Source organism: Benincasa hispida, chromosome 9 (assembly GCF_009727055.1).
Source record: "Benincasa hispida cultivar B227 chromosome 9, ASM972705v1, whole genome shotgun sequence".
In the NCBI taxonomy this organism is placed as follows: domain Eukaryota; kingdom Viridiplantae; phylum Streptophyta; class Magnoliopsida; order Cucurbitales; family Cucurbitaceae; genus Benincasa; species Benincasa hispida.
In genome coordinates, this window is record NC_052357.1 from 76,360,763 (window position 1) to 76,383,654 (window position 22,892).

Sequence of the window (22,892 nt, forward strand, 5' to 3'; positions counted from 1 at the left end):
GAAGAGTATAAAATACTCAGTAAGTGATCCCATTATTGGGATCAGGCTATGCATCCACAAGCAAAGAAAAATAGCCCGTGGCTACTAGGCGCTACATGTTTTTTAAATGATGAAAGGAAAATCAAAAGACGTTACTAATCTTGCCTTGAAACGCAGTTTAGAGGCCCGTAGGGTGTTGGACGATATGGCAATCCTAGAGAGTGAGAAAAGGGCGGGAAGGGTAGTGGGGGGGGGGTTGAAGAGAGTTTCTAATTTAATCCCTTTTGTGTTTTTTAAGAGTTACGCCAATGGAAGCTAAGTTGAAGTAGGCGACCTGTTTTATTGGAAATAATAAAAAAGAATTCGAATTTATGCCAACAAAATTAAGATGCACAAAAAATGTGATTAATTTATTCTATCAAATTTTCAGCCAAATAAATTAGAACAAACTAAAACATACAAATAAATTTACTTCTAAATTAAATTGCAAAAAATAAAATAAAAGAGTTAGAGAAATAAGACACGCACGTAATTGTTTGTTATGAGTGGGGTGTCGCGGTCAGAAGAGGCTGGCGAGCCTACTTCACTCCCCAAGCCGTCTCTAAAAGCGGATTTGAATAAATATCTTTCGACTCTTTCCACAGATTTAGGGAGCCCCAACCATTATGCCACCCCCTCCTTTTTACGGGTTCAAAAGCAAAAAACTCGATCCTTTCCACGGTTTTAGGGATCAAACCGTTACAAATGTTTGGAATTTGTTGAGAACACAATACAACTCTCTACTCCCAGAGTGTTTCAAGCTTTAAAGCTAAACGCACCTCACAAACTTCTACTCCTCACAATTACACATAACACTCATTCTCTAAGAATACCAGATGAAAAAACAATCCTGCGGAACCTCTAGCAGAGAGCAAATAATGAAACTTTTTGAAGTTTTGGGAGAATTTATGAAGATGGTAAAATTTGGTGTGCGTGTTAAAGATGTTTGGGGAGGAGAGAGTGTGGTGGTGGTGGAGTAGTAGAGATGGGAAATGTGTTGTTGAAGGAGGAGACCGACGAGAGTGTGTGAGAGGTGGTGGGGACCGGATTGCGATTTTGCGAACAAGTAAAACCATCAACACATGGTGGAGATTTTACAAACTCAAACTACGTAGTTAGAGTACAAACCAAAATATAATATAAATTCATTTTTCTTTTTAAAAATTAATCCAAAAAATAAAAAAACATCCACCGCATCGTCGTCAAAAACTAGCCGTATAGACATACAAACATAGAAATAATATTAAATTCCATTTCCTTTTAATTCATTTCTTTTTAAATTCATCTCTAAGTCACATCCACAACACCATTAAAAAACAACATATCATGTGTACAAAACACCTAGCCGTAGACAAACAACATTAAGAATCAATCATTATTTATCTTTCCTTCTAAACTTTTTTCTTTTTTTAAAAAAAAACTTTACAATCACCATCCAAAAATCACAAAAGTTTTATCATATGTTATATATATATAATTTATTTCATGTTAAAAGGGTACCCGGGTCGAACGATTTAAGATCTTTAAATAATGGCATAACATTTTCTTATATACTTAAAGCAGTTCAAACTCATGATTATTCCATTTTATTTTTACTTTATTTTCCTCAATGTGAATATTTATGCACGCATGTAGTAACGATCCCCTTTTTCGTAGTCCTAAGAGGTGAGGTTGTTATAGTTTGTATCAGAGCCCGTGTTTCGGGGTTCTGTAGACTGACTTACTATGTAAGTCCAGGTTGTTCCTTTTGGCCTATAACGGATTCTTCTTCGTCGCCAGGTATGTCCTTTATGAAAAGTATTTTCAATAATATGCACCCGAGTTATTAGCATTTATGATTGCAATTGATGTGTTTTGTGTTTTTTTTTTTTTTGCTAGTAAAAAAAGTAGCTAAGGGATGGTTGCGATCAACTGTCAGGAAAATGGTTCGTGTTAGGGGAAGAGGCAGTCATAAGGTTACCAGAAAGGGGGCGCGTTCCCGAAGAGTAGAATCCGTCAGTTCAGGATCAAGATCCACGTGATGAGGATCCACAAGTTCAAGATGCATAAGTTCAGGACCCTCCGGTACCAGAGGATTCCTTGCTGCCTAGGGACCCCTCAGGGTTAGGGTGGCAACGAACCCAGACACAAAGTAGAGCCCATCACACGGCCACGCCACCACAGACACAATTACTTCAGCTGTGTTGAATAAGGTGAAAGACATGCTTGATGAACGACTGGCCCAGTTTGCCCAGTTCCATCAGACACCACCACCACAGAATCAGATGGCGCAAGTCCAGACTCAGAACATGATCCAAAACCAAAGCATATCAGGCCTTTCGGTGGAGGCCAAGCATTTGCGAGATTTCAAAAAGTACAACCCCAGCACCTTCAATGGGTCACTAAATAACCCTACCAATACAGAGTTATGGATATCCACGATTGAAACGATCTTTCATTATATAAAATGCCCAGAAGATCAGAAGGTGCAGTGTGTCGTTTTCATGCTTACCGACAAAGCACAAATCTGGTGGCAATCGGCAGAAAGGATGTTGGGTGTAGGAGAGGAACCGGTGACATATGAACAATTCAATGAGCACTTTTACGCGAAGTACTTCTCTGCCAACCTGAGGTACAATAAGCAGAAGAAGTTTTTGGAGCTGAGGCAAGGACACAGGTCAGTGGAGGAGTATGACTAGAAGTTTGACACCCTGTCCTATTTCGCCACGAAGTTGGTCACCACGGAAGCTATGAGGGCAGAAAGGTTCGTTCAAGGCCAAAAAGACAGTATACGAGGTATCGTGCGAGCATTCAAACCAACCACTCATGCTGAGGCACTTTGCTTGGCAATCGAGGTGGACCCAAAGTCAGGAGATGAGTATTCACGAGCGTTTGAGGCGGGACCTTCCTCAGGTCAAAGAGGAAGGCAGATCAGAAGGCTTTCGAGCCTCACCCCCATCAGAAGGTCCAAAGCTCAGACAAGCCGCCTCGACATTTTAAGCAACAGGTTGCCGAGGCAGGTATGGTGGAAAGGATTCGATCGGTGTGTAGCTCATGTGGAAGACGCCATTGGGGTTGATGTTTGGAAGGCACCAGGGTTTGTTTTCATTGCAAGCAAGAGGGGCACTAGATAGATAAATGTCCTACTAGAAGCACGTTCGGTTATGGGAACCAGTTTGTAGGCCATGAATAGAGGAGTTCGGGTAAGCCTCAGCATCAATAAGATCGTGTTTGCTTTACCACCCGACAGGAGGCCGAGAAAGCAGGCACTATTGTAACAGGTACGCTCTCAATCTTGGGACATTTTGTGCTGGTATTGTTTGATTCTAGTTCATCCCATTCGTTTATATCATCATTATTTGTTAAGCATGCCATGTTAGAACTAGAGCCTTTACACTATGTGTTATCGATTTTCACTCCGTCTGGAGAAATTATGTTAGCACAGGAGAAGATAAAAGCATCTCAGATTGAAGTAGCGAGTCATACCCTGGATGTGACTTTAATAGCCTTGGACATGCGGGATTTTGATGTGATTTTGGGCATGGATTTGTTGGCTGCTAATCATGCCAGTATAGACTGCTCTCGCAAGGAGGTGGTCTTTAACCCTCCCACGGGAGCCAGCTTTAAATTTAAAGGGGCGGGGACCGTGGTCCTGCTCAAAGTGATTTCTACCATGAAAGCTCAGAGGTTGCTTAACCAGGGTACCTAGAGTATCTTGGCTAGTGTCGTTGACACTAAAGAGCCTGAGGTCTCCTTGACTTTGGAGCCAGTGGTACGTGACTACCCGGATGTCTTTCTAAAGGAACTCCCAGGTCTGCCGCCGCATCGAGAGGTAGGCCCCAACTGGAAGAATGTTGTAAGAGAAGTGAGCTCGTCTGTATCCACAACAAAAGGCACTCGAAGGAATTTCTCTTTAGGCAGACCTACCTTTACTAGGAAAAATGACAAGAGCTCGTGATAACGTGATGTGAATTTAAGGAGCACAACGGGAACACAAATGCCAATAAAATATAATATTAAATAAATAAATAAATATAAATATATGGAATAAATAAATATTAAAATAAATTAAACATAATATATATAAATATATAAAATAAAATAAATAATAAAAGTCAATAAAATCACAAATTATGGATTTTTTTCACTTTCTCCAAAGTTTTTGGAATTTGCACAACTTCTATCTCAAAAGCTCCATACAGAATGGCCCCAACAGAATTGAAGGAACTTAAGGTTCAATTGCAAGAGTTGTTGGATAAGGGTTTCATATGCCCTAATGTGTCCCTTTGGGGTGCGCCGATGTTGTTTGTGAAAAAGAAAGATATGTCATTACGTCTCTACATTGACTACAGGGAATTAAACAATGTGACCATAAAAAACAAGTATCCACTTCCCAAGATTGACGACTTATTTGACAGTTGCAGGGAGCTACAATGTTTTCTAAGATTAATCTTCCGTCGGGGTATCATCAGTTAAGGATAAATGACAGTGATATTCCCAAGACAACTTTTCGTTCAAGGTAAGGACATTATGAGTTCATCGTGATGTCATTTGGGTTGACGAATGCTCTTACAGTATTCATGGACCTGATGAATAGGGTGAGGAATTTCATGACACCTTTGTCATAGTCTTCATAGATGACATTTTGGTGTATTCCAAGACAGAGGCGGAACACGAGGAACATTTACGAAAGGTTCTAGAGACCTTGAGGGTGCAAAAGTTATATGCTAAGTTTTCCAAGTGCAAGTTCTGGTTAAAGCAGGTGTCCTTTCTAAGGCATGTGGTGTCCAAGGAAGGTGTATTTGTTGACCCCACAAAGATCAAGGCAGTCACGAGTTGGTCTCGTCCTACCACAGTCGGAGAGGTATGCAGTTTCTTGGGTTTGGCAGGCTATTATCGTCGTTTTGTGAAGGACTTTTCCCATATAGCCACCCCTCTGACCCAGTTGACCAGAAAATGAGCTTCCTTTATTTGGAGTAAGGCTTGTGAGGATAGTTTCCAAGATCTCAAGCAAAGATTGGTTACTGCCCCAGTTCTCACCATATCGGATGGAACATGTGGTTTCGTTATCTACAGTGACGCTTCCAAGAGAAGGTTGGGGGTGCGTGTTGATGCAGCAAGGTAAGGTAGTTGCTTATGTCTCTCGCCAGTTAAATAACCATGAACTGAACTATCCCACACATGATTTGGAGTTGGCAGTCGTGGTCTTTGCTTTAAAAATCTGGAGACACTACTTGTATGGCAAGAAGATACAGATTTTCACCGACCACAAGAGTTTAAAATACTTCTTCACTCAGAAGGAGTTAAACATGAGGCAGCGTAGGTGGTTGGAGGTAATGAAGGACTATGATTGTGAGATTATGTACCACCCAGGAAAGGAAAATGTAGTGGCAGATGCTCTAAGTGGGAAGGTAGCCCATTTAGCAGCCCTTATCACTATACAGACTCGATTATGTAAAGACCTTGAGCGGGCCGAGATAGCAGTGGTGGTAGGGGAGGTCTCTGCGCAGTTAGCACAATTGTCGATACAACCAAGTTTAAGGTAGAGGATCATTGTTGCTCAACGCAGTGATCCTTACTTGGCTGAAGTAGCGCAATAGGTGAAGACAGAACAGGGTGGTGAGTTCTCCTTGTCCGCAGATAATGGTCTTACTTTTCGAATACACTTATGTATACCAGCACACGGTGACCTCAAGCACGATCTGTTATGGGAGGCTCATAACTCCCCATTTTCAATACATCCTGGTAGTACCAAAATGTATCAGAACCTAAAACGTTGTTACTGGTGGAATAACATGAAAGTGGAGATAGTAGAGTTTGTCAGTAAGTGCTTGGTGTGTCAACAGGTAAAGGCCCCAAAACAAAAGCTAGCAGGCTTGTTGCAACCTTTGAGCGTACGGGAATGGAAGTGGGAGAATGTCTCGATGGACTTCATTATGGGTTTGCCGCAAACCGCGAAGGGTTTTACAGTAATTTAGGTTATAGTGGACAAACTCACCAAGCTAGCACATTTCATTCCAGGGAAGCCTACATATTCAGTGAATAGGTGGCTCAGTTGTGTATCAAAGAAGTGGTAAGATTGCATGGGGTACCAGTGTCCATCGTGTCTGATAGGGACCCTCGATTTACCTCCAGCTTTTGGAAGAGCCTTCAGGCAGCATTGGGTACTCGTTTCAATTTCAGTACGGCTTTTCACCCACAAACTGACGGTCAAACTGAGCGTTTAAACCAGATACTGAAGGATATGTTACGTGCTTGTGCGCTAGAGTTTGTAGGGAGTTGGGACTTTCACCTGCATTTGATAGAGTTTGCCTATAATAATAGTTATCAGGTAACCATTGGCATGTCACCGTTTGAGGCTCTTTATGGGAAGATTTGTAGGTCATTCGTATGCTGAGATGAGGTTGGTGAGTGGAAATTACTAGGACCTGAGTTAGTACAAATCACGAACGAGGAAATACAGAAGATTAGGGCCCGAATGTTGACAGCTCAAAGTAGGCAGAAGCGTTACGCTGATATTAGGCGTAAGGATCTGGAGTTTGAGGTAGGTGGAAAGGTGTTTCTAAAAGTGGCACGAAGGGGGTGTTGAGGTTTGGCATGAGGTGTAAGTTGAACCCTCGGTTCATCAGGCCATTTGAGATCCTAGAACGGGTTGGCCCTGTAGCCTACCGGCTGACCTTGCCTCCATCCCTTTCTGCAGTTCACAATGTTTTTCATGTTTCCATGTTGAGGAAGTACATAGAAGACTCATCTCATATTGTGGATTATGAGCCATTTCATTTAAATGAGAACCTGAGCTACGAAGAGGAGCCCATTCGAATCCTGACCAAGGAAGTGAAAATTTTGCACAACAAGGAGATAGCTTTGATAAAGGTTCGTTAGCAGAATTATAAGTTCGAGGAAGCAACATGGGAGCGCGAGGACAACATGAAGGCGCATTATCCCGAGTTTTTTCAGGATTAGAACTTTCAAGGACGAAAGTTTCTTAAGGGGATAATTTATTTTGTAATTAAGCTTTATTTTTTTTATGTTGGCTACTTGGATAAATTATATGAGATTTATGTTTTTGGCTAAGCTAAAATATAATTTAATTATTTGGAATTAATGAAGTTTTATTTTGGCTTGCATTTGGAGATTTGATTATCTATGGAGATAATTAAATTTGTTTGTTGGAGTTTTTAAAAGAAAAATATATATAAGTATATATATTTTGAAAAAGAATTAGGGAATTTTTTTTTTAAAGGGAAAAGAAAACGTTAAAAAAGAAAAAGAAAAAGAAAAAGAAAATAGATTTTTTTCGTCTCTCTTCTCAAGGCCACCGCGACCCCCCCCCTTTCTTCTTCTTCCTGTTTTTTTTTCCAAACTCTAGCCGCCGCCTGTTATTCTGCCATCGGTCACCGAGCCATCGCCAAGCGCCGCCAGCGCCATCCCCGTCGCCGGCGAAAAAGCCCCGTCATTCGCCTGTCGTTGCCTCGTCTGGTGTCTGGACAGTCGGGTTGACCGCGAACCGCGCCCAAGCCATTCGGCCGTGCAGACCCGCTTTTGCCATCGCGCCCAGCCGTTCAGCTCTGTTTCTGTTGTCGCGTCCAACCGCTAGTCGACGCTTATGACCGCCACTGCCTATTCTTGCAAATCTTGAGTTGGTTTAGTTTGGGCAAGGGTTGGTTTTTTTGAGTTTTTGGAGTTGGGTAAGTTTTGTGTAAGTTGCTTGGTTATCTTTTGGACTTGGACCCCGATGATTTATTTAATCTTTGACTCACCTCCTAGGCCATAGTTGCTAAACTAAACTTGTGGTTAATGTCATAGGATTGATTTGAGTTTTATCCAAGGGCTATTAAGGAGTTTTTTGTGCAGACTTTTGAGACCAAGTTGAGATAAGTGGTACTATTACCGGTGCCTTCAAGCCAGACAGCGTAGACTAGACCTATAAAGTTACTTAATGGACTCTTGAGCATGATTTTTGTCATTATGTTTTACTTGTTACATGACAGTTATAAGTATTATGAGCATGTTCGAATTTCTAATCAATACTAATATTATGTATGTGATGCATGAATAGATCAGTAGAGCGGTTTACTGTCTCGCCTTGATACATGTTTTATTTCAGAGGACCTACGGGTCTAGTTTCATGTTTGACAGTGTGCCTACAGGCTGCTAAACATACGTGAGTCGAAAAGTTCACGTTCATGTTATTTTTCCATGTTTGACGGTGTGCCTATGAGCCTCTAGTTATGCGTGCCGACAGGTTTACGTTCATATTACTTTTTTTTCATGTTTCATGTTTGACGGCGTGCCTACAGGCCGCTAAACATGCGTGAGCCGATAGGTTTACGTTCATGTTATTTCCATGTTTGACGGTATGCCTACGGGCTGCTAGACATGCGTGAGTCGACGGGTTCACGTTCATGTTATTTTCATGTTTGACGGTGTGCCTACGGGCAGCTAGACATGCGTTTCAAGGCAAAATAGTACATCTTTTGGTTTTCCTTTCATCATAAAAAATCGATGTAGTTGTATGAGCCACGGGCTATTTTTATTTGCTCGTGGATGCATAGCCTGATCCCGATAATGGAATCACTTATTGAGTATTTTATATTCAACCTTTATCTTTATTTTTTTTTCAAGTAAGGGCAAGGATACTCGGACGACTGACAAGAAGAATCTGCGACAGTGCCAAAAGAACCAGAATTTGTTTCCGCATTTGACCCTTTATATTTTCTCATATTTTGTTTTTATTACATCTATGATTTTATTATAAATTTTAATATATATATAATTTATTTCATGTTAAAAGGGTACCCGGTCGAACGATTTAAGATCTTGAGATAATGGCAGAACATTTTCTTATATACTTAAAGCAGCTCAAACTCATGATTATTCCATTTTATTTTTACTTTATTTTCCTCAATGCGAATATTTATGCATGCATGCAGTAACGATCCCTTTTTTAGTAGTCCTAGGAGGTGGGGTTGTTACACAATGGATGTCAAAACTAATTAGAGAAATAACAAATATTGTTTGGGTTTTTGAGATTTGGCAGGAATAGCAAAAAATTCAATTTTCATTTTAACTTTTTCTGTATTTTCGTTTTACCCTAAAAAAAATTTCCTCGTCACGCATTCTCTTCACACACAGACCTCATTCTCATTTGTCTTTTTCACTCTCAAGTTTCAACCTCCAAGCCATCAGACTAATCCACTCGTCGCTCTTCCATCGTTCCTCCTCACGCACTCCCTACCACCGCTCGTCCACCGATTGCCAACCACAACGCTCACTAATGGCCAGTTGCCATTGCTGGTATGATTGTTCTATGAATTTCTCTCTCTCTCTCCTTCTCTCTCTAAACTCTTTTTCAGTTTCTATTTCTGTTTCAGTCAATGCTTCTGACCACCATTATCGTCATTCATCTGTCATCGATATACTCCTTCCTATTTCCTTAGTTTCCCTCTTCTTTCAGTTTCTTTTTACAATTTCCATTTTTGTTACAGCTTTAGCCCTAACAAGTTCTTCATGTTCTTCTTCTTTAATTTAATTTAGATTTTAAGAAATTAAAGTTAGGTTGACTAAATCATATAAGCTCTTTTTCTACTTTTTTTTTTTTCAATTGGAGTTAGGATCAACAAAGAGGTTTCGTTGAACTAATTGATAGAATCGATAAGCATCTTTAGTAGATTTTGAATGCAGAGATCTTATTCCCAAGTTTAAGAAGTTATTCTTTCAAAAAGCTGGTGATGAGAAAATACAATAGGCCATCAAAATTCAACATTTTGCAAGATTATGAACAATTTCTTCCAAATTTAATATTAAACTTGTAGAGATGAAATTATAAGAAATTTTCAAATTCTATAGATTTATTCCCGTTCTTTATTTAGGACGATTGGCTACTGAAAATTGACGTAACATTAGTTGTGAGCTAATAGAAATTGAAGTTGAAATTGTACTCAGCTCAATAGTTCGTGGTTTTTATCTGATTACTACGTGATTCTATTTGTGCTTGATTTTATTTGATTACCATAGGAGAAATTAGAAGAAATAGAGCCCTAGATAAAGGACTCTGGGGATTAACCTATTTTTATTCATATTTGGCTTTATATTTTCATTAATTGCTAATGATCTTCCATTTTAAGTAAATGACTTGTTTGTCGAATGAGATTAACCATAATCTTCATTTTTATCAATTTGTTGTACAATGTTTGTCCACTGCAAAGAGCTATCACAAGCAAGCACTGATGATATTTATCAAACTTCTTTTATGGGATACCACTGCTCTCATTTAACTTTTCTACAAGCACTTTAAGATAAAAAAAAGTTTCCTTCGATTTTTTTCCTTCCCCTCGTCGAGTTAACTATTACTGAAATATGTGAAAAATAATATGGTTTGAGATAAAATTAGTTGAACGAACTCATATTCACTAACTTAGGATCTGAACGAGGGCCCATGTGCTAACCTAAGCATGCTTGTGAAAGAACCGTGAGGTCCACTGCGAAAGTGGGGATCGTTCCCAATTCTCAATTTTACAGAATTATGGAAATACAGAATCCTAAGTATGCATTTTAATAAATTACAACATGCTTTTGAAATGAATTATGGTTAGAAATTACATACCTTTGAAGAAACCAATTTCTTCTCGAAATTCCTATCCAAAAAGTCACGAACCTCCAATGAATTTCGATCTCTAAAAACGTAGTAAACCAAAAAGGCACCACTAAGCGGAGCCTTCTATATTCTCTTTTGGGTAGAGAATTCAATGTGGGCTCTGTTTCTTTAGGAGAGAGAGAGAAATTTGAGAGAGATATGTTTCTTCTCTGTGAATGTTTTTTTTAGAGAAAATAAAAACTCCGAGAGCAAAACTTCTTCTGCGTATAAGATAAAGAACCACCAGAAAAATAAATCACCCATGGTTAAATTGAGAGAGAATTAAGGAGAGGGAAGTTATTTTCCTCCCTTTAGTTTCAAAATTAAATTAATTAATTTAAATAATTATATATATATAGATATATATATATATAACTATATGTTATATCAAATATAACATAAAGCCTATAGTTTTAATTTCTCTCATTGATACATGGTATTTAATATAAATCAAACTAATATTAAATCTAATTATATGAATTTCATCCATATAATTAGTATTTCAATCATATTCAATATTTAATTTCTCTCAAAATAAATTTTATATTATAATGTATCAAATACATTATATTAATTATATCATATATAATTAATTCTCTCAATTAATCTGAACAATTCAAATTAATCTAAAATTAATTCTCAATAATCCCAATTGAGCTACAGATGGGACTTATGGACTTGTAGATTGAGCCTCCAATGGTATTTGAATAATTAATTAAACTCATTTAATTAAATTATTCAACATCCATTAACTGTCGGTCACTTCACTAAAGACCTGTTGGGGTTGATGCCCTAAATCTCATAGTGTCCTATAGTTTGTGAATATTATTAAACAAACTCAATGTTTATTTAATAAAATATATGATATTTTATTCAAACTCATTGTCTATTTAATAAAATGTATGATATTTTGTATTAATCACAAACCAATAAACTAAACCCAAGGTTATCTTATAACTTAAACATGTATGTAGAGACATACGGGTGGATCATGTTTAAGTGATAACCTAAATAGTTTGTAGTAGATGGATAAGGCTAGGTACCTTATCCAGGTACCTTATCCTAGTGACACTACAAGTATGACCCGCTTTGTAGGTGTTACAATTATTGTAAAGTACTACAAATGATCTTATCATGATCATTCATGCATAAATATGTGAGCGGGGATATTCTATACAAAAGAGTTTGTATAAGACTGGACCACGACTACGCCGTTCATAATAGAGACTTACATTTCACAAGGATGACCATAGGTAACATGACTTGAATCTTGAGTGAGTTGTGACCTTCTGTCTATGAGGGCGATCATTTGATTTGTATGGGTGTGAGTGGCCAGATCACCAATTCAACAAGCCTACCATTTTGAGGATTCGTCTGATTGGATAGTTCGAAACAAAATTACACAAGAAGGAATTTACTCCTTCCCCGAGGTCAGGGTAAGTAGATAAATTTCTCCCTTAAGGGCTGATTTCGGGTCTTGAACAATGTGGTGTCATACCTTCTCCTAACCCGAAAAGGTTTAGTCATAATTAGACTATGATCTATTATTCATTAGGGGATCGGTGGTACTTAAGGAGTTAGATGTAACTATAGGGGCAAAAGGGTAATTTTGGCCTAACTGTACTTACAAGCAATTTGTGAACTACCGGTCTTTAGTGGAATGCCTGATAGTTAACGGATGGTGAATAATTTAATTAAAGAGTTTGATTAATTATTCATGTACCGTTGGAGCTTCAAACTACAGGTCTATGAGGTCCCCTTAGTAACTCAATAGGATTAAATGATAATCAATTTTTGGATTAATTTAAATTATTCAAATTAATAGAGGTGTTTAATTATATATGATATAATTAAGTTATTTTACTTATATGTGATATAATTATCATAATGTATTTGATACATTATAGCTTTATTGAGAGGAAATAAATATTTGAATATGATTCAAATATTATTAATATGAATTGGATTCATAATTGTTAAATTTAATATAAATATGATTTATATTAAATGTCATATAAGAGAGAAAAGGAACTATAGGTTATATTGTATGTGATACAATATTAAAACTATAGGTTATATGTTATATTTGATATAACATATAATTTAATATATATATATATATATATATAATAATTGTTNTTATATTGTATGTGATACAATATTAAAACTATAGGTTATATGTTATATTTGATATAACATATAATTTAATATATATATATATATATATAATAATTGTTTTTTTTTAAATGAGGAAGGGAGTTAACTCCCTTCCCCCTCTTTTCTCTCCACCCTGTAAGTGGGTGGTTGATATATTTGGCATGTTGAAAAGATAGTTTCTTTTTCTTCATTAAAAGAATGGAAAACGACAGAAGGTTTCTATGGTTTTTTGAGTTGTTGGTAAACAATCTCTACTCTTCCTCCTCTCTACTCAAATCTAAATTCTCTCATTTCAAAATAGTCAGAACCCACTACTCCTAGGTTCTCTACCTGAGAATACTGAGGAAACCTTTGTGGGTTCTGGATCAACGTTTTCCTTGAAAAAATTCTTCAAGGCGTTTGAGTACTGTTCGAGGGATTCTTGAAGAAAAGTCTTCAAAGGTAAAATTTCTAAAACCTCATTTTTAAAGCATGCTGTAAACGGGTGTATTCATAGTGTCATCAAGATAAGGTACCCAGCCTTATCTATCTACTACAAACCATTTAGGTTATCACTTAAACACGATCTATCTGTATATTTCTACATACATGTTTAAGCTATAGAAGATAACCTTTGATGTTAGTTTATTGGTTTTGTGGGTTAATGCTACTAAAGAAATAAAACATCTCATATTTTATTAAATAAATATAATTATTTGTACAATTACAAACTACAGGACTCACAAGATTTAGGACATCAACCTCAACAGTTTGCTGGTTAAGTTATATGTAATCTTTCAAGAAGTGGTACAAATCTCTAACTCAAAATATGATATCTATCATATTGATATCTGATTTTTGTCTGATTGTCATGTGATTACCATCTGTTTGATATTTTATTACTATCTGATTGTCATGTGATTTTTATTAGATATTAAGTACTTTGTGATTTTTATTTGATTGTCTTGGGATTGCTATGGTTGGTAAAATTTGTAGCTTTATACATTTTAATTTCATGGTTGGTATTATGATTTTCCCCTCATAAACTACTTAGTATCAATATGATAGGTGTTAAGTAATACTTAATAATTAATTGCTAATAATACATCCAATATGTTATACAAAATGTGAAAATTAAATTGGGAATTAGAAGTGCGAGTGAGTAGAAGTGAAAAAACCTTCTATTTTTTCGAAGGTTTAGGAATTTGAAATGAAAATTAAATTGGGAATTAGAAGCACGAGTGAAAATTAAAAGAAATTGAGTGGGTATTTTCGAATAAATCAAATAGATGGGAGAAGTGAAAAAATCGACGTTAAAGCAGTGAGAAGAAGCGAAAAAACCAACATTGAAGAATCGAAGAAACTGGCATTGAAGAATTGAAGAAGTGAGGAGAATAAATAAAAACCTAAGTTACATGTAAATGGATCCATTAGCGAATTTGGGTTAGACTTAAAGATTTTACTATTTTTACAAAATCAATAAACATGATCCACGAGCCTAATTTTAAAAAACCATTTTGACATCTTTGCAACTGCCCCTTATAACAATTTAACTAAAAAAAAATTATTCCTAGAAAATTTGAATATCAAACCTTCCCGTTTTCAAATGGATGTTAAATAGGACTAAGTTCAAGAATATAGTTAATTTTTAAAATAATGACAAAAATGAAGTATATGTGTAAGAATTCTTAAAAATAGGTGGGAAGGGAAATTATTGACAAAAATAAGATAGTTTTGGTGGGGAAGAGAAATCGTGTACCAGGTACACGATTAAACTTTAATCCAGTTAGCACCACATTCAGTGGACTAGTCAACCACGTACTCGTGGACTGGGTCCACGATTACTTTTTTTTTAATTAATTATATATTTAATTGTAAATTATATATTCTTTTTTCTTTTTTAATCAATTTAACGGTTTATTTTCTAATTTTTAAGTAACAAAATCCTTCATTACTAAACTTAATTATATATTTAATATGCAATGAAAACTTAATTATTCTGCACTCATATTAAAAAAAAAATTGTGACTTCACTAGGTAGACTTTACTAAGTAGTACATCTCTCTACAAATAAATTTTTAAAAAAAAAATCTCAGGATACTAAAGAAGATTTACAATTTGTAAATTTAAAGACACCCTCTAGCCCTTACCCCACATGGGGGTTGTCTTCGTGTGCCTCTAATCGCCCTATTATCGTTGTCGACAAATACATCTTCGATCAGTGTCAGCAACATTGAGTCGTCTTATTTGTTGAATAATAGTTTCTATGTTGACCAATGTTTGGTCACACATTGAACCCAATTTGTGTTGTACTGAACATTATTGTACTTCTTCGATAAAATTATTGTGTACGATGAAAAAATTAATATTAAATAATATTCATATCATATATTTGAGAAATGTCTGATTTTAAATCTCTTACCATGCAGTAATAGTAAGCGTCGTCAGGTGTGATAAATCACCTCGTGATTGAATCATATCAGGAAAAGTAGTCGTCTGATATAGCTGGTCTATTTGTTATTTCTCCATGTACACATCATGTGTGCATGGCAGTAGGATATATATTCCCGTGAATTTGACGTCAGTCTTGGTCGTGTTTACCTCTCAAATCAATCTCATGTAGTGTTGGGAGTGTATAGCACAACGAAGGTATCGTTTGTTGCAGACCGAATTGTCTCAATACACAATCTGGATGAATTTGCGCCTTTGGTATTGATTTCCTGCCTTAAACACCAAATCTTTTAGTTGCTTTGATTTATATTTCGTATTGAAATTATTAGCAACATGGCGAAGACAATATCGATGGTACGCTCTAGGTTCACTCCAACCAGTTTCCTCATTATTAATTGCAAAAGAATGCCCTTATGTCTATCAGAAATCAAGCAAATACCATTTCGTTGGATAACATATTCACGCAATGCCCACAAAAACCATGACCAACTAGACGAATTTTACCTTCAATAATAGCAAAAGCAAGGGAAAATATATGACCGTTTGCATTAATAGATAAAGCGGTCAATTATTTCCCTTTATACTTTCCATAGAGATGAATTTCATCGATCTGGATTAATGGTCTACAATATTTGAACCATTCTCTTACAGAATCAAAGAACCAGAAAACTCGACAAAAAATAATCGTATCTGGCACATCAGACGGAAGAAAATACCAGTCCAATCGTGTTGACTGATTGTAATGAACAAGAGCACTCAACCAATACGGAAGCTCTAAATATAATTTCTCCTAATCACCAAATACAGCAATCAATGTTTTTCTCTTGGCTTGTCACACCCATCTATAATTAACATTATAGGCATATTGTTTTTTATTGCTTCTTAGAGTAAGGCTACCGGTACCCAGGATCAACTTTAACCAAATTTTGAATTTCGATACTTATAAAATTTGAATTAAGCTATGAATGATCCTGTGTCAATTTAGAATACAAACATGAGTGTTTCTCTTCAAGTTTGGTGATTTCGAAAATCCCATGAGTTTTACACCGACATGCCCGTAACCTCCAATCACAATCATCCTTCCTGTTTGCATCTCACATACCAATATCTTGATTTGATTCCACCACAATAATCATAGTGTTCTGTCACGCAGGATTTTTTTATAGCAAGTTGTAAATCTTCTTTAGTATTAAATAAGATTCCTTTCTGTATTAAACTAGAATTGTCTACACATACACTCCTTTCCCTAAAATTGACTCTCGTTCACATGTTGAATTAGTAATTTCCCGATCTATTTGAGTGAAAATATCTGACAGCACCCACTTAAGATCTTGTTCCTCACTTCTAGCATTTCCAAATAATTCATCAAGTTCAACGTCAATATCACTATCTCCATCATTTCTAGGTTCAAAAATAACTAAATCTTCAGAACACATCGACATATTTATTCAAATTTTTTCAATTGACAAAAAATATGTTAATACGACAAAAAGAAATTGTTTATTCTTTTTAAAAAAATCCAAATATTTTCTTAAATTAACCCAACAAATAGCCCAACAAAATCACCCAAAAAATAATCAACATAATCAGCCCAACAAATCTATAAAGTATACATTACAACAGTCCAATTACAAAAAAAATAATCAACCTAACTCTAATACATTTAAATCAACCCAAATCTATAAAGTATACATAAATCAGTCCAAATCATAGAAACAAATCAGCCCAAATCATACAAACAAATCAGCCCAAATCATACATAAATCTATCTATAAAGTATATATAAATCATATGAACAAATCTATACATAAATAAGCCAAATCAGCCCAAATATACAAATTTGTAAACAATTATATAAAATCATATAAATAAATCTATAAATTAACACAAATAAACAAATCTATAAAAGCCCAAATATACAAATTCATATATTAGAAAAGAAATAAAGAAAAAGTTTTATCTAAGGTGGATGGCGAAAAAGGGTAGATCGGCTCACAGCGGCGGCAGCAGCAACAAGATCGAAGACAGCGGACGGCGACAAGATGGTGACCGACGGCAGTGAAGAGGAAGAAAATGAAGAAAACGTTTTGGATGGGAAGAAGTAGAGGAAGGGCACGGTTTAAGGGACCACTAAGTCGTGTACCCGGTACATGACTTAGGGTAATCGTGGACCTGTCCACGATTACCTGGTCAACGTTGCATGACTGTCCATGTGGCAGTCTGCCCGTTCCAGGTCACAGGTAGTCGTGTACCCGATACACGATTTAATTGTAATGTTTGTGATTACAACACCTATTTTTTACATTATTTTCTACTAAACCCTATTTTTGTTAATAATTATTAAAATAATATTATTAAAAAAATATATGTGTTAAATATTCATCATGATTTACGAAAAAAATTGATGTAAACAATACGGGCTTTAGATGAAAATTAATTGCCAATTAAATTGTTGTTTTGAGTCCAAAAACTTGCACTACCCATGTCTCTCGGAAAATCGTGGAGGGGGGTGTGGAAACGAATAAAAAGAGAATAATAAAGTTGGACATGATACTCAACAGCCCGTCTAGCTCAGTTGGTAGAGCGCAAGGCTCTTAACCTTGTGGTCGTGGGTTCGAACCCCACGGTGGGCGTTTTTTTTCCTTTTTCACAAAAGAAAAAACTTCTCTAATCCAAAGGAGGGGTATTTGTCGAGATTGAAATTTCCCTCGTGTCCCTCACGTTTTTAAATTTTCAAATTTATCCAATTTTAATTTCTAGACTTTTAAAAAGTTTTGATATCTGCCCATTTTTATCTTGAGAGTGTAATAGCATGTTAATAGAAACATGACATTCAGGTTTTAATAGTGTAATACCCTAATTTTAGGAAAAATTAAGTTAATTATAAAAAATTATTGAGTTTAAATTTTCCTTTTCATTTGAAAAATTGAGATTAAATTGAAATAATTGAAAAACTTTTATTAATTAAATTGAATTTAATTGTTCAGATATTCGAACTAATCATCTTGAAAATATTGATTTTTGCTTCCCTTTGAGTTTGGATTTTAGAGTCAACTTAAAAAAAATTAAAGAGATAATTAATTTCATTTGATTTTGAATTAATTTAAATATTTGGAAGGGTTTAATTTGTATCAAATTGATGAACCTTATGTCATTTAATTTTGGCTTTTGAAGCCTAAATTAAAATAATTTGAAAAGTTAATTGATTTATTAATTTAATAGAATCTTTGGAGATTTTGGAGATATTGTGATAAAATATTTTATTTATCTTTTCAAAATAAAAAATAATAATAATAAAAGAATTGAGATTTTTCGAAGTTAAATGAGAGTGAAAAGAGGCCAAAAATGGGGAGAAAACAATTCGTTTTTTCAACGACAGATTCCACAAAATTGTCGATTGTCGGAGTTTAAGATCGTGCTCAAATTTGGTCTTCGAGACATATAGAGTTTCATTTTGAACGGTTGGATCGTGTTTGAAGCTCTAGTTTGTTCGTAATCGATGCTGAATAGAATCTGTAAAACTAGAAATTCCCCTTCTCTCTCACTCTCACAAACCCTACTCATGCAAGACCCTCACTACCAGCCGCTAGCCTAAACATTTTATGCCGTCCGACAACAACACCCGCTGCCTATCTATAGTTGCAACCGTCACTGATGCCATTATCACCGAAATTGATATTTTGGGTAAGTTTTAGAATTCTTTGAGGTTCTTAACCACCCATTAGCTTTTGGCCCAAATTGGTTGATATCCTTTACATTTCGATTTTAGATTGAACTTTGGGAGCGTTTCTGGTCACTGTCCAATAAGGGAAACGAGTTTTTGAACATTTACTATTCAAAGTTTGGAGATCAGTGGCGTGCTTTCTAGCAAGATTTACGATCGTTCGTCCTTTCGTTGGTTTTAGTTCAAGTAAATTGTTGGAGTTGGTTGTCGAGATAACTGTCCTTGACTTAATTTAAGGTGAGTGGTACTATTACCGGTGCCTTCGTGCCAAGTGGCCTAGATTAGATTTACAAAGTTAATTAATGAACTTTAGGAGTATGATTTTGTCTTTGTGATATACTTGTTACATGACAATTATGAGTATTATGAGCATGTTTGAACTTCCATGTTATGCTATGATCTGTGTGGCGGAAACAATACTGAAATTATGTATGTGATACATGATAGGACCAATAGGGCAGTTTACCGTCTCACCTTGACGCGTGTTTTATTTCAGAGGACTGATAGGTCTAGTTTCATGCTTGACGGTGTGCCTTCGGGCCGCTAGACATGCGTGAATCGACAGGTTCACGTTCATGTTACTTTTCCATGTTCGACGGTGTGCTTTCGGGCAGCTAGACATGCATGAGTCGACAGGTTCACGTTTATGTTGCTTTTCCATATTTGACGATGTGCCTTCAGGCCGCTAGATATGCGCAAACCGACAAGTACACGTTTGTGTTTCTTTTCCATGTTTGATGGTGTACCTTCGGACCGCTAGACATGCGTGAACCGACAGATACACATTTATGTTTCTTTTTCCATGATTGACTGTGTACCTTCAGGCCACTAGACATGCGTGAACCGACAGGTACACGTTTATGTTTCTTTTCCCATGATTGATGGTGTACCTTCAGACCACTAGACATGCGTGAATCGACAGGTACACGTTTATATTTCTTTTCCCATGATTGACGGTGTGCCTTCAAGCAACTAGACATGCGTGAAGCAACAGGTACACGATTATCTTTCTTTTCCCATGATTGACAGTGTGTCCTCATGCAACTAAACATGCGTGAACCGATAGGTACACGATAATGTTTCTTTTCCCATGATTGGTGATGTGCCACTAGGCCACTAGACATGCAAGTTAAGGCGAGTCAAGTTATCCCCTTAGTTAGCCATTCAGGAATAGCTTCACCGTGAAAGTTCCACTAACCACAAGCATTCACCGCATGTGAATGCACAGCCTGATCCCAGTAATGGGATTACTTACTTGGTATTATTATACTCAGACTCTATTCCTTTATGTTTTTTAGAAAATGACAGGAACAGGTTGGCGAGTGACAGACAGGACCCGTGACAGAGTCATATGGAGACAAGAAAAACTGCTTCTGCGCAGTCTATGTTATTGTCATTTGAATGTTTTGAAACTAGAATTTAATGTGAGACAAAAAAATTTAACGTCTTGAATGTTTTCTTTATGAATATTATTTTTAGGGGACCCTATTTATTTATTTTTTTTTCGTGTTTATTTTGGAAAAACTATCCTTATTGTTTTCATGAATTTTTTTTAACAAAATATCTGGGTTTTAAATGTGTATTTAGTTGTAGCGGCCTTTGTCAGAGTACTCAAAAGGTTGGGTTGTTACAGTTGGTATCAGAGCCTAAGTTTTAGATCCTGTAGACTGACTTACGATGTAAGTCTTCATTTTGTGTCCTTTATGGCTATTCACGGATCCTTCGTCCTCTCAAGTATGTTCTTTCATTAAATGTTTTATGCAAAATGTGTTTAAAAGTCTTCATGTCTATGCTTTATGTATTGGTTGATTGTTATTATTAGTTTAACGACCTGAAAGAAGTTTATATGAGATGACTATTTTGTTTTGGTGTTGTGGAAAGAAAGAAGGATCATAATAAGGTCATTTGATGTTAGTTTAATTCATGGAAGGACTATTAGAAATGGACATATATTTCTGTTCAGGGATATTGAAACCTGATAAAACTATGAAGTGTTATGCACTTATGACAAGAAAGAAAGAAATTGATGTATTTGGTTAAGTTATAGAATAAGGTATGTGAATTGAAAATTCACTAGGGAATAATATTAAGTTTTGCATTACGAAAATAAAACTAGTGGTACTACAAGGAACTTTATCACAAGGCACATGTTCTTAGTTACGAGATTAAAGTTTCTTTATAAGATAAGAAAGAGGTGAAGAAGAGACTATAAATTCTATTAAGGATTACTAGATATTAAAGTCAAAATATTCTAAGGAAAATTTTGAAAGGATTAATAGGTCATGATCACTTTCATGGTATCGAAGTTAGTGGACCAAGTAAGGTATGGTGTTTTGGTTCTTCATGTAACGTGCCTAAAAAGAAGAAGAATTACTAGTTAGAGCATGAAGCGATGGTATGAGGAATTCTTTACAAGACCTAGGTAAGATGAATTGGTCAAGGAATGTCAAGATGGTTGAAATTATAGTTACCTTTAGATAGAAGAAAACGAATTGTTGGGTTGAAAAATTCTTAAGGTGCTTGGGTTTGAACTATGTGTTTGTTGCAATGAAAAAGTTCAAGTTTAATTAACCATACCAAGAGGAAGGATAAACGTTTTGAAGTTTAAAAGCAATGTTATTTAGTGAGGATACCCTACTATAGTTCCAAGTTTGGAATGGAATTTCAGATTTATGGAAAAGGTTATAAAGGGTCATATATCTTGGTTTAGGGATTATGTTCACTTTAGAAGTGAAAAGTGACCTTCAAGTTGTTGGGTTAAGCAATGATAAATATGAAGAAAAATAAAAGTATTTAAGGAAAGGTTTTTTTTTTTAATTTGGAGAGGTAAATGGAAATTAATGTGTTCAAGACTCCCAAATAGTTAAGTATGGTTTGGATTTTAAAACATGATATGGGTGGATACAAGGTGTTGGTTTTAGTGTAAAAGAGGCATTGGTTTTAGTATAAAGGAGGAATCTCTTATTACCGTCTGGAACTTTGGACTGCAGTAGACATTATTTGAGAAAAAAAAATATAGCTTGCTTAGGTCGTTGGATTGTAGACTGTGGAAAGGGATTCGAACAGTCACATGTTTTGATATAGATATATTTCACTAGGAAAGTGGAAAAGAGCATCTTGGATTTATTGGTCTTGGAAAAGATAAGGGTAAGAGAAAATAAAAGTATTTGAGAAATATTTTTTTTTATTTTGAGAAGGTAAGAGAATTAATGTTTTGAGATTAAGAACATAGGTGTTTAAGATAGGTATATGTGTTTGCGAACCTTTGAAATTGGTATGAATAATCCCGTTACTACATGGAACTTTAGATCTTCGTATTTGTTGGTTGAGTGGATATCCTGCCTAAGCTATTGGTCCTGAAACTCAGTTTTAGCATGAGAATTTGATTTAGCTAGACAATCACGCATTGGAAGAGTGCTTGACAAGCTTCTTCAGATTATAGTGGAGTTGGAGAAAATATTGTAAGTGGAGATATTAGCAGCAATAGTTGTTCGAGAACTATTGACATGAAATAATAAGGCTTTATTAGTTAAAAGGTACGTCATTGCTAGTGTTATCAAGGTTTAGGTGATCCTGATTTTGGGCACAAAATTAGAACGAGAAACAAATGATGCCATTAATTTAACTTTAAAGGTGAAAATATTTTAGCTCCAAGTAAAATACAAGTGACACGAGAGTTGAAGTAGCCAAGTCATAGATACACGAACAAAAAGGCAATTTTCATATGCCTAATATTTGTCTTAGGCAGAAGTTTTGTATGTTAAGGAGGTATATGAAAAATCGGTCTCATGTGTTGGACTATGAGTGCTTGAATTTGAATGAGAAAATGAGTTACGATGAGCAATCTAGGGAAAATTCTTGCTAGAGTGGAGAAGACTTTCTGAAACTTGGAGACAGTGCTAGTTAGAAGTCCTTTGGCAGAATTATCAGTCTGAGAAGCGATTTGGA

The 22,892-nt window shown here is 35.8% G+C and overlaps 1 protein-coding gene and 1 non-coding gene across 2 annotated transcripts; both read left to right on the forward strand.

The window, feature by feature from the left end:
• Positions 1-4,200: 4,200 nt before the first annotated feature.
• On the forward strand, positions 4,201-6,879 carry LOC120084912. Its single transcript, XM_039040722.1, has 8 exons — positions 4,201-4,362; positions 4,595-4,861; positions 4,979-5,118; positions 5,225-5,495; positions 5,844-5,937; positions 6,093-6,338; positions 6,423-6,534; positions 6,627-6,879. The coding sequence occupies exons 1-8, from the start codon at positions 4,201-4,203 to the stop codon at positions 6,877-6,879; spliced, it is 1,545 nt and encodes a 514-aa protein (XP_038896650.1).
• Positions 6,880-17,780: 10,901 nt separating this feature from the next.
• TRNAK-CUU lies at positions 17,781-17,853 on the forward strand. The gene has a single exon. It is a non-coding gene; the product is annotated as a tRNA-Lys (tRNA).
• Positions 17,854-22,892: the final 5,039 nt, after the last annotated feature.